This window comes from Stegastes partitus, unplaced genomic scaffold, assembly GCF_000690725.1.
Source record: "Stegastes partitus isolate 25-593 unplaced genomic scaffold, Stegastes_partitus-1.0.2 Scaffold1, whole genome shotgun sequence".
Lineage (NCBI taxonomy): Eukaryota > Metazoa > Chordata > Actinopteri > Pomacentridae > Stegastes > Stegastes partitus.
Genome location: NW_007577732.1, coordinates 355,623 through 368,670, shown reverse-complemented (window position 1 = coordinate 368,670; position 13,048 = coordinate 355,623). Strand labels below are relative to the sequence as shown.

At 45.2% G+C, this 13,048-nt stretch overlaps 1 protein-coding gene across 6 annotated transcripts in view; it reads left to right on the top strand.

Moving 5' to 3' along the window:
• Positions 1-13,048, top strand: part of fgfr2 (fibroblast growth factor receptor 2) — a 41,449-nt gene that overhangs the window by 4,186 nt on the left and 24,215 nt on the right. For 4 of the 6 annotated variants that reach the window (XM_008298189.1, XM_008298115.1, XM_008298340.1 and 1 more), the window contains exons 3-5: positions 6,265-6,522; positions 7,112-7,186; positions 12,095-12,264. In XM_008298189.1, the coding sequence (XP_008296411.1) occupies positions 6,265-6,522; positions 7,112-7,186; positions 12,095-12,264 (503 nt within the window). The remainder of the gene's footprint in view (positions 1-6,264; positions 6,523-7,111; positions 7,187-12,094; positions 12,265-13,048) is intronic. The other 2 variants (XM_008298415.1, XM_008298486.1) reach the window with 2 other exon arrangements.

The window sequence follows — 13,048 nt, the reverse complement described above, 5'->3', positions numbered from 1 at the left end:
CACACACACACACACACACACACACACACACACACACACACACACACACACACTGTCCTGTCCTGTCCTTTGCCCCTGAGGTCAGGTATCATCCTTACGTACCTTGATGAGAGGCTTCTTGAGCTGTTGTTTTTGTTGTTCTGCCTCAGACTGTTTGGCTCCATGCCGATGAGTGCGGAGCCCCTCATGTCCCGGACACTCCTCCGCTGCAGAGCGGACAGAGAGAGTTCTTTAGAGTTATACAATCCACCAGGAAAGTTCTAAGAGGATTTGTGCATATTTGACTTCTCCTTTAGATGGAGAGATTACAGAGTGCCAGGCAACGGTGAAGTCATGTGACTGAAGATTAAGTGGGTAGAGCTGGGGGTCACATGATGAGGTATAGACAGGGCCCACAGAACCCGCTTATCTGATTCTGAATCAGCTTCCATGAAAACACAGATTTTGGTTTTGTGCAGCGGTGTGTGATAGAATAGGTGCGTCCACAGCTCCAGTCTCAGTCCTCGTAGTCACCTGCAGGACACAGATGTTAAGGAGACAGATTGGCTGGTCCTGCCCTCTCCGTCCTAATAACAACCCCCGCAAAGATGTTTAGAATTTCCGCCTCCCCCCTACCGCTCCTCACCCTGCAGCCTTGGTCACACCGCTGCCTGTGTCTGTGGGAGCAGTAATTGGTGTAGATTTATCAGATTGCATATCAGTGTTGTCTCTATAGAGCCCCTGACTGTACCCCTGGTGGCCCTGCTAGTTTGTTTACCTGTGGCTGCTGTAACAGAAGAAGTAGAGCGAGCGCGCCTCCACAACAGGCCTTTTGTTACCACTGTAGCCACTTCAGTATCTATGGGAGTGTTTACCTTGTTCAGGCACTCTCCGTTTGCACAGTGATTAAAATACTCTGACAGAGCTGAACAACAATGGTACTAAGTACAGAAGGTGTGTGTGTGTGTGTGTGTGTGTGTGTGTGTGTGTGTGTGTGGGTGTGTGTGTGTCTTTAACGTTGGTATTTTCTGTGCTCTTCTCAAGGCTCTTTTTTGTATATAATGTGGAATAAATGTGGCACCAGGCACACTGGAACGCAGGCTGAATGAGAGTGCAGCTGACAGAAGTCAGCTCATGGTTTGGCTCTACTTTTCTGCAGTCGTTGCCAAACTTTGTTCTTCAAAAAAATGCTCTGATCAGCATGGAGGCAGCACTTCAAAATAGTTGAGTGGTTACAAAAATATAGGCTCCATTATGCATAAAGGATGAGTCTTTCATGCTTAGACAGACACAAGGACAGGATGGATGCTTGTCAACCACAGACACAGCAGGAATGCTGTTGCTCTCTTGGCACATTTCTGCATTTATTTGCAGCATGATTTCTGTTTTCCACCTGTGTGCTGTACCCTTTTTTAATCAGCAGTGTGAGGTGGGAATCTCAAAGAGTTGCAGGCTATCTGTCGCGCCGTGCTATCTACACAGTAGGAGTACAGTTGTAAAAGTGTCAGCTGGCCGGTTAATGACACGGAGTGTGTGCGTCTGAGTGTGTGGCGATGGCAATGGAACTGAACTCTAAACAAACGCAGTTTGTCAGTCAGTGTTGTGACGGTGGGGGTTGCAGTTGGCCTGAATATACGGCTTTCACACAATGACTTTTATTAGCCTGCCGTTGGCTGGTGTTAATCTTGAGGCTTCGAGTGTGTTATTTGCCTTGACTGAGGTGCCAGAAAATACCTTGTCACTCTGCCGCTCAATCTCACACTTGTCTGATAAGAGGCTGGGAAGAGCTGCTACCTGTGCCAGCTTGTGCCTCGGGACTCGGTGAACTGTCCGGTGTGCGGCAGGAGGCAGACAGGAATCTGAGCTTATACTGTATACTGACAGGGTGCAGGATGGTGCAGGGGAAGGGAGGGAAAACACACAGACAAAAGCACTGAATAAAATAAAAAGTCGACAGAAGCTAATCTGGGGGGAGGAGTCACTGAGTGAACAAAAAACAGGAAAAATGTTGTTTGTTTTCAAGTAGGATGCATTTTAACTGAAAAATGTTTCATCTGCTGTATTTAAGCTTGTGGAATAGAGTTAGATTCCTGTATTAGTCTTCAGTGGGTTATTGTGCATTGACTGCTTGCCTTTCTGGAGAAAGATGGCACTTTAAATGTCTCATTAGCTGTATCAATTCAGCCATTTTTAAGTTAAAAGTATGGTTTTACGGCAGATTAATTAGTAATTATAATAATTAGTAGAGCTGCAATGAGTAAAAATTGTATATCCTCTGATTCTGGCTTTTTATTCTTTAAAATATTCTTGTTTCTTTACTCTTTTGTGACAGTAAACTGAATGTGTTTGCATTGTGGACAAAACAAGACCTTTGAGAATGTCATGTTGGGCTTTGGTAAACATTTCTAATTGTTTTTTGTTTTTTTTGACATTTTATAGGCAAAACAACTAACTGATTAATCAAGAAAAAATAACAGAAAAAAATAAAAATGAAAGGAATCCTTGGTTGCAACTTTTGTGCCTGCATCTGTCTGATTTACATTCGATTAATGTTTAGAAGTCAGAGCAAAGTCACACTTCTGAAGGTCAGTAGAGCTTCAGGCTAAGAAGACGGTTGCAGATAAGGAGTATCCAGCGGGTTGAAGGGGTCGGGTGGGGTTCAGGGAATGCCTTGATGAGGGGTGAAGGGGTGACTGAATCAGAGGGGCTGTTGCCATGGACGCCAGCAGGAGCCAGTTCACGGAGCTGCTCCTTTGTCATAATAAAGAAAAAAAAAGCTAAGGAGGGATTTGAATATGAAAGGACTTCAGAAAAGAGGGAGAGACAAAAAAAGGGGAGGAAAGTCCTGGGATTTGACTACGTGAGGAGGTTACAGAGGAAAAAGGAGAGGGGATGGATAAGAAGGGCAGCAGAGATAATGTGATCTGGCAGTGTGTGTCTGTGTGTGTACCTGTTGGTCTGCATGCATGCTGAGTGAGTGCCTCTGAGATGGCAGTCATTACATTTAGTCTACCTATGTCATTGTGCAGAGTGCGACAGGGAGGAGGAGACTCGAGAAGTGAATGTGCCTCTCTGCGGAAGTAAAATATGTAAGGTGCAATGCAAAGGGAAAAGTCAAGAGCTATAGTTAACTACGTCTTTGCCTTTTGCCAACGTTGTCGCTTGACTTGACGGGCAGGAAAAACAGACGGACAAACAGACATCAACGGGGCTCCGGTGAGAATTGCCTGCTGCATTCTGCCGCAGACACTCTGGCTGTGAGACTAATTATTGCCAGGCAAGATGGTGAGAATAAAGATGAAGAGATAGTGAGGAGAGGACAGCCTGAATCTGTCACACCTGATAGACACTTGTAATAGCTGTGAGAAAAAGACAGAGAGAGAGAGAGAGAAAGAGAGAGAGAGAGAGAGAGAGAGAGAGAGAGAGAGATGGATGGATGTTGAAGTGGAGATGTGCTTCAGGAGAAGAGAGGCAAAATTATAGTGATGAGGGAGGGAGGGAAGAGGGGAAAACTGTTTGATAGAAATTGAGAAAAGGTGTGTGTGTGTGAGATAGAGCGACTGTCGCCTCCCTCCTGTTGTGCGGATGGGATGAAACTTTGCAGAGATGAAAAATGAAATGCTTCAACTCGGCACGAATCCCGGGACTCTTGTCAACTCCCTTCATGTGGAGTGAGGTGCGCGCGAGTGTGTGTTGCTGCGTCTGTGCTTCCTGAGTGTACGACATGCCTTTATTAAGGCGCAGGGTTCCTTTAGGTTCAACATTCATTGAGTGTGTGTGTGTGTGTGTGTGTGTGTGTGTGCTTTCGTGATACGGGTTCCCATGAACAATCTGGCATGCTGAAGGTGTCAACAGGTTTGGGAAGGGTCAGGGTTAGGTCAGCAGGGTCAGAGGAGGGGAATCGGGGGAGGCCAAAGCGGAAGGGGAGGTGAAAGAGGCAGCAGCAGCAGGAGGAGGAGGAGTTGATGAACGGGGACAGATGGGATCCTGCGGAGATAAGAAAATGATGAAGACAGAACTAACACCTGCATGCTTACTTTAATCAGATGCACCATTTGGAGAAATTCCCCCACCCCGCTTCACTTTTGTTTTCTCTCCTTCGTCCTTCCTCCTGTGTCTCTCCTTGTAGCCAAAAACACACAAACACAGGCACAAATGTGCATGAGTATAATTTCTTACTTACCAAGATAACACTGAGCGTTCCAGTTGTTTCGTCGCCATGTCAGCCTCATTAACGGACCCCCTTTCTGGAAATTGTCCATACTTGCTCGCTCCCCAGCAGCGATCGTGTCCCGGTTGACTTCAACAACTCCAAATCTTTCAATTAAAGAATGAATGGAAAAAGTAGAGTCACTAATAATGTCAAAGCGAAGGCCTCCGGTGTGGAAAAGCACATCGTAAAACGGGAGCGCAGACACCGCCCATCAATCAACACAGGAGCTGTGCCTCTTATCAGACCACACACTCAGTGGAGTTGAAGGAGGGGTTAATTATTTCCGATTTGAGAGCGAAAAAAGACAATACAGGAACTGTACCTGTGTGTGTGTGTGTGTCTACTTGCCCAGGGGGAATGTTTATAGGTTTGCACACATCCTTCAACCTCTGGCTCACGGCGAAATGACTTTCCCTTCCTGTCAAGGCCAGAGTGTGTGTGTGTGTGTGTGTGTGTGTGTGTGTGTGTGTGTGTGTGTGTGCGCGCGCACACAGGTATACTTCACATTTAGTGCACACATGGGGAGCACAGCAGCATATAATGGGGGGTGGGATGTTGCTGAAAAGGTGTATTGAAGTACAGGAAAGGCTGGAAGTGCTGCTGCCTCTATAATTACACCTATCAGACTTCAGCCAAACACTACATATTCCATCATCACTGGCTTTTTTTCGTGTGCTTTTCCATTGTTGCTACCTTCCTACCTCAGATCCTTTTAATCCCTCTCATTTTCACTCCTTTCCCTCTGAAGAAAACAAACATGTACACTGTTTTGGACTTTTGGTTTTTTAAGAAGAAAAGTTTGATTTTCTTCCAGTGTTTCTCAGAAAATGGGTGTCAAGAACTTCAAGATTTATCTGCATTAGAGCTGAGTGAATGTATACATGTGTACATGAATGTGTTTGTGTGTTAAAGTCTGCAAAAGCCTCGGGGTGACTGAAATTGACTTCGTTATATATGGTAGAACCCAGCTTGTATTTCAGGCAGGTTTTCCCCCCTTTTGCTCAGCATTCGGTTGCAGTCTGGAGTTTGCATAGATATGGATAAAATCCACCCTGATGTAGAACTGCAGTCTCAGCTATGGACATTTCCTTTTTATATATTGGACATTCGCCTCGTTCTGTCTGTGCGGTTGTACAAGTCAGAGGACACGGTGTACACACATGCACTCACAGGCAGACTTGGTTTTTCTCCCAGAAATGGAAGGTTTTATGAACTTTGGAGTAAAGCATCGAGTTTCTTGCTCTCTGCCTTGGCTGGCAGATCTTGTGCAGGGGCTGTAGATCCTCCATGGCCATGTTATGAAAGAGAACTAAGGAGAAAGATGGAAAACAGACGAGTCAGGCTACCGCCAGTTCAAGGTTTTCGTAGCCGAGGTGCACAGTCAAAACCAAAGAAATGCCAAGAAAGAGAACAACCCCCAACCCCAACCCACCCTGTCTCACTTCCCCTGCCTGACAACCGCTTCCGTCCTCGATCTTTCTGGCTGCTTTCCTTTCTGATGGGCAGACGTGCTGGAGTTGGATTACTTTTTTTTTTTTTAGGCTGCAGAAATGTTTCTGCACTGCTCCTACTCACCCACACACACACTGGCTGCTTGGCATCTACACCGAGAGGGATGGGAAGTTTGGGAGGGACGCCTCAACACAGCGATGCTCAAGTTTTTCAATGCTCCCAAAGCATTGATTGGTTTTTGTTTCTCTACATATGCTGCTATGGCCATAACTGCATGCACTGAATCTATAAATGCCAATCACGCTGCACACTTAACGGACCTGGGTTTCCAAAGGGTTCAAATGACTGACTGGGACTTTATGGTAGCGACATGTTGGTGTGACGGTTTATAAAATGGGCCTCCTCTTTTCTGTATTGCTCCTCCTGCATAGATTGATTTAAGTGCATCCATTGGGGGTTATGTGGTGTTTTGTTTCTTACACTATGGCTTGTTTCTTCCTCTCCCACCTCTCTTTCCTCCTCCTTGTGCACCCTTTTCCTACTTCAATTCGTCCCCCCCCCCCAACCCCTCCACCCACCCACCCTCTACCCTTCAACCTCACCCCACTCCTCCTCTGCAGAGGCATCGAACAAATACCAAATTTCTAAGCCCACGGTGTGCTCAGTGCACCCGGGGGAGGTGCTGAAGCTGAGCTGCCCTCTGCCGGCGACGGGGACCATCACCTGGACCAAAGATGGCAGTTCTCTGGGCACCAACAACCGCACGGTGATAGAGCAGGAGGTGCTGCAGATCCGTGATGCCACGCCCAAGGATTCGGGCCTGTACGCCTGCACCAGTGTTGGCAAAGACACGGTCTGCTTCATAGTCAATGTCACAGGTGAGTCAGGCAGAACAGGACAGGTCAGGATGGCACAGCAAGTTTGGAGATTCAGGGCTGGACTGTGATTGGTTGAGAAGTGGCCATGGAGGAGATATGGTGAGGGATGGACAGCCTGTGTGTGTACAACAAAAATAGCATCCAACCAGATGAGGGAGAACCGACGTACGTTTTTCAGGAATGCTACCGTTTATTAGTCAAGGAGCTCAATTACCAATATTTGGAACCAATATGGATTTGCAGTAAAAAAGGAAATTCCTGTGGTCAAAATTTAGAATGACACAAACTCCAATGCAACATTTTGTTAAAAGGCTTTGATATGCTAGAACTTGTGACATGTCACTAATCAGATAGTGCCGTGAGCCAAAAAACACATAAAAAAACAAAATAAAACAATACTGATAGTCTGAAAAATGTTGTTGCAATGTTCAGAAAAAAGGGCCCCACTTTATCGATTCCTTTACGTTTTTGTGCTTTCAAATTTGCGGGACTGTGAGAGCACGAAATATTCAGAATATATTACGGTATGTATGTGTGTGTGTGTGTATCGGTTATAAAAGGATGGCAGTAACCTGGTTACTCTGTGCAGATGCCATCTCGTCGGGGGATGATGAGGACGATACGGAGCGGTCGGAGGACACTGGGGCGGATGGAGAGCAGATAAGTGAGTATGGGAGGAACAATCAAGAGGGATGAGTGAGTTAGGGTTGCGTTCGCCTCCTTGTAGATCAGGCGCCATTGAGCAAGACATATTATACAGACAGTAGATGAACTGATCTGCGCTCTCTCCAACAATCACTTTCTCTGCTAAGTGTTTGTGTCACGAACTGAACTTCTCTGAGTAAAAATATCAAGTGCATTCTCGTGCAGCTAACTATATTTACATTTTTACTGCAGCATTTAGGAAATAAATGGGGTTATAAGTAAAATTTTGGAAAGAAAAACAAAGAAATATGCAGCCATACATGTGTGTGTGCCTTCACTTCAGATGCACATATGTAAAGCCTATAAAGTCCTAATCAGGGCTTGTAAAAGTGTGCTTAGCAGCGCTGCAGTCTGATAAATAATGAACAGTCCCTAACAGCATGTGAGAACGTAAGTCTGGAAGACTGATTGTGATAGCTAGACACTTACAAAGGCTTAATCCCAAAGCGAAATAATCTACTTAGCTTTGTCAGTGTTTATTAACACAATTCAGACCATGCGATCATAATAAAAGCTGGACAGAAAGCGGATGGGCTCTATTCTTCCTGGATCGGGACGAGACGACTTTTTACTTACTCGTGTCAAATCTGCTCTTCACCCACGTCTCTGCTATTCTATACCTTTGAATTCCTGTCCAGGCCTTTACTGTTAAATTTCGGATTGTGCGTGTGTGTGTGTGGTTATGTGCATGTCTTCCAGGCTAGATGCTCCAGGGAATACAGGGATTCCTGACATTCCTCTAGCTAGTGTCTCCCAGGTAGTCAGGCCCCATGGGGAGCCATGTAGCCAGCCAGTTAGTCAGCTGGGCTCATCCATTATGAAAGACGCCCATCTGGACCCAGTTACCCACCTGATGGACTTATATATATGTGTGTGTGTGTGTGTGTGTGTGGGTGGGTGTGTGAGAAAGAGAAAGTTTTCACCCAAGTTTGTCTATGCATTAGTGAGTATCTGGGGTAGTAATGTGTTTATGCAGCTGCGTGTACACATGCTTGCTTTCACATACACACTCATAAGAATGGGCTGAAGTAAAGATGAGGGCTTCCACATCTTGTTAAAATTCTCCACACGCATTGCGTCTCACTGTGAGTTCTCCTCCTCCACTTTTGGGCTGACTGTAATTGCCTGAAATCCATTAAATATGGGGAAGGGGGGGAGAGGGAGAGTGAGAGAGGAACTCAGCAAGAGAAAAAAATGGGGGAGAGGGAAAAGATCCAGCCATTCTGGTGGTAATAAGCTGTTTGAAAACAAAGAGAAAGCTGTTCTGGCAGTACAGTTAGATTTTCTTGCCGTGTGTGTTTCTGAAAATTCAAAAACCGAGATTATTATTAAAAGAAAAGGGGGGAAAGAAGTGGAGAGGGGAAAAAAAAGAGGCAGAGGGAGGGGGAGTGGGGTGTGTTGGATTGGTACCAACACTTCTCTGAGCATGGCGTGGAGCCTTGGCCTTGGGCCGAGAACTGTAGCGAGGAGGAGGGTGCATGTAGGCGTGGAAGGGAGTCAGAGTGGAGAGAGTGGGGTGTAGCTTTATATTTGTGGCTGTTTTTTCTGGAGCACTCAGAATGGGCTGGGCATCAAGCCACTGCAAAACAGAGCATTTTGATTTAACTTTGTGCAGAAGATTGAACAACATACGGCAGTAGAAAAGAAAAGGGGGTCCAGAGTGTTCGTCCATTGTCAGCAGTGGGTGGTGTTATTGGAGGAGACATGGAAGAGCCTCTACAGGGATCTGAGAGGGGAGCTGTGTTTAGGGTGGTGGGTGGAGGAAGGGGGAGGCAGCACTGATGTCATGATGAAGTCAAAAAGCCACGTGGTAGCTTTGCTTTCTGTGCTCTCTTACAATTCCTCCGTCCTGTCGACGCTTCAGCTCATTATTAATGACGTCACTGCTCATTGCGCCTCCCCTTCAATTAAAGCAGCACATTGAAAGATCTTTACAGACAGATAAACACATCTCACCTACTAAATCAAACTTATGACGACAAGTTAAGACTGGAACATAAAGCTTGCAGTTAACACACTCAAAAAATTTAGATTTTGAGTGCATTGAGTGTGTTTTTAGAGAAATGGTCGTTGGATATAGGTTTTTCAGTGGGTGATGCAACTATTTAGAGAGCAGGCCAGTCGATGGCCAATATATAATATGCAAAATTGCTGAACTTAAATGAACATCTTGCTTAAATAGATCTGCACTTAGTCTGCAGTGTACTTCTTTAAATAAGAAATGTGTCTACACAATAACTGTCCACAAGTAATCAAAAAACTTAACTTTGTAAAAAAGAAAATATGGATGAAAAAATAGGTTTTTATTGCACTTAAAACCAGCATTTAACAGCAGTTTCTTCTCAGTCTTCTCCTTTTTGCTCCTGCTCAGTGTCCCTCCTGTTAAATTTTTGCTCTGCCTTCTTTAGCGATTATAGTATCTTTGATAAATGTAGTCATGTTGCAGCATTGGAGGAAAGGCTCACGGAATTGAAAGTGCGATTCCACACCATGGAAAGCAAACTGCAGTAACTATTTAGGCCCCTCTTAACCAATTAATCCTGAAACATTATTTTACACTTCTAAAAAAATAAAGCTAAAATATGTTGCATAAAGGATAAAGATGTAGTTTAACACTATTATTGCACAGGAAGTCTTAATTTGTAAAAATGTAGAAGTGTGAGGTTGCAAAGTTGCTTTGAAAAAGTCATATTTTTATCAAAGCCTTTTAAAAGCTGTGAAAAACAAATGAACTTCTTACATATTTACAACAATGATTTTCATTTGGCAAAGATCAGCTTACTTATTTAGAGTGGGTGGGAGTAGAAAACGGCCTAATCCTAGTAAAGTAAATGAGATGAGAGTTGATGGGTTGATCTGTCACTGTTGATTAAATCTGATCAAACCTTTCACACACAGTCTGGATTGGTTGAGTTTTTAAGTGTTACTAGTAATAAATGTTAAAGTAAAGGTTTCTTGGACTGTTGCACATTCAGCTGTCAGAAAAAAAAAAAACTTTTCAGCTTACATTTCAAAATAAGGGATGTGACTTGGTGTCTTAAATTTTGGTGAATTTTGAAAAATGAAAAAGCGTTGCTGTATTAAAACAGTAAAGTTCACAATTTGATTTAAAAAGGACAGATCCTCTTGAAGTTGAAATCCATTTTTTCCCAGCACTTGTCTTACTATTCCACTGTACAGACTTGCTTGTTCAGCTTGAATTGATGAACAGGAGGATATCACAGATATACAAGAAATCATGTCAACACTGAAATACTGCTTTGGAATGCTAAATGGATTTTTTGCTCTCTGGAGGAACTTAGAAAAAAAAAGTCTTGACTCATGAATTAGATAACCTTAGCTCACCCCAGGCCAGCTTAGGATAAACAGCCGTGAGTGGAGATCCGGATGCACAGGGCTTTGGGGGCGGCGGGGGCTCCTGGAGGAGGCAGCAGTTGGACCAGCAAGAATTTGGCTTCATCTGGAGGGAGGTCTGAGGGTCGTCTCGTTTGAAGTGCTGCCCCTCCGGACAGAGAGCATGGGAAACTGCACCACTCACCTTTTATGTCCCAACCTCATCCTCCGACCCCGAGCTGCCAGTCTGGGGTCAGAGGTTGTTGCGGAGAGACAGCCTTGCGATGGACCAGTCTCCACCTCATGTGTCTCTGTCTGACCAGACGGAGTGCTGACAGGGAGAGTGAATGGACAGAAATGGGTTAAGACGGAGGAAGAGAAGCGCAGATAGTGAGAGTGAGGAGGAAGAAGAAAGGGGGGAACACTAATTATAGTTTAGGCACTTAGGGTATGCATGCATTAAGGAAGGAAGAGCGATGTTTACAGACTCTACCATCCAAGTATGCTTGACTTGTCCGGTTGTGCGTGCCAGAGAAACTGATGGGAGGTGTCTGATAGTATGCAGATTGGAGAGAGAGGGAGGACGCTTGAAGCCAATATTCTCTTGGGATGTAAGCTTATGCTGAGGGTTATACTGAAGTCAGCAGCAGTGCCTTTTCTGTGGGTATTCCCTCTGTTGCTCGTACTCCTGCTATATGAAGAGGAAGTGATGCTGTGGAAGACCGTTTGGGTTGTTGTTTGACTTTGAGTTTCTCTTCCCCTCTGAGTCCCATCTGCTAAGGCAATCACGCTCCCAGGTGCAGAGAGAAAAGGGAGGGTTGGGGGGGCTTCGCAGGAAAATCCAGCTGACTGAGAGACAAAAAACTGGGAGAAAAGAAGCAGCCGGGGGAATGGACGAAACACAAGGAAGGTGACAGATTTCAGTCGGAGAAGTGGTGTTTGGCAGTTCAGCGCTGATAAAGATCCGGACAAAGTGTGCATCAAGAGCTCTGAAATCCTTCGTTAAACGTGACATTCATTTTCTCCCCCGGCGGTGCATAATGATTTTCCAAGGGTGATAAGCATCCCTGGTCCTGCTGCTCATATCTAGCCAAGTGACAGACAGATAAACAGGGTAGCTATGGTAATTAGAGGAAGTGGGGGAGGAAAAAAAGCTGCAAAGTGGAATGAGATGAAATTGAATGTGATGGTCTAGTTACCCTCTTGGCAACGCCCAGGCACATTCTCCCCTCAGAGCTGATGTTTTTTCCCCCCTCTGCAACACCCCGCGGAGCCTACGGGGGAAAGAGTGTGTTTTTGTTTAACTGTGCGAGCGTGGAGCTCTGGGTTGTGTTATGCAGACGGTGGGTCAGCCAGTGCTGCTGAGGGGTGGGGGTCTACAGCGGTGTGAGGAATGGTTCAGGTTTAAATCTTCTGCAGCCACTCGTCTATGTATATCTGACTGAGCCAGTCCAAGGCCCTGAAGCCAAAACTATTAATGCTGAGGACATGATTAGGGGAATCAGACTGAACACCAACTGCTCTCTGGTTGCAGGCGCTCCGTATTGGACCTCATCTGCCAAAATGGAGAAAAAGCTGCATGCGGTGCCAGCTGCCAACACAGTCAAGTTCCGCTGTGCTGCAGGAGGCAACCCCCGGCCCAAGCTGCGTTGGCTTAAAAACAGCAGGCCTTTCCGCCAAGAGGACCGCATGGGAGGGTATAAGGTAGGATAAACAGTAATACATCATAGTTTTTATTGCAAATGTCAACGCAACTGCCTTCTCTTGCTTTTCTTTCTGCACTACAGTATTTTTGGCCGTTTTCTAAATGCATTTACAAGGGGGACGCCGAGCCTCCTCCTTCCAATCATCCTCTGGCTGTCCTTTCACCCCTTTTCCACCCTTCACTGGAGAGACAGGAGGAGAGTAGACAGAGGAAACGAGGGCAGGGTTTCTGGTGTGAAATTGGAATTGCTCATCCGTGCGCCTCTTCTCACCAGGATACTTTGCAGAGCCTCTCACTGTAACTTGAAATGGTTCTTTACCCCCGACAATTAGAAACGTAAGCCTGGGACTTAAGGGTTAAATGCCCCCAGACAGTAACGTATAGAGAGAGTAGGTAGCGTCAGGGTTGAAATGAGTTCAGAATGTTGAGGTAACTCAATCAGGGAGAACAGGTCCCACTGGCTCTGGTTAGAGTGGAAGTATGCAATTCCAGCATGTGAGTCTATTGTCAAGAAATGTGATTTACATACAGTATTGCTGAGCTGGTTAATGTTAAAACTTCGTGTGCTGTTCCGGTTACTATCTCTGTTTATACATTCTGTGTAAAGAAAACCAAACATTGTGATCATCACTTTAATTCCCGTTAGACTTAAGTGCATATGACATTCTACCATGTTTCCAACTTAAGAGCTTTCCTTAAATTGTTTAAATGCCTCCTGTCTTAGCCCTGTTTTGGGAAATAAACAAGCCGAGCTGATTTATATGTGCTGAAAATACCCATTTC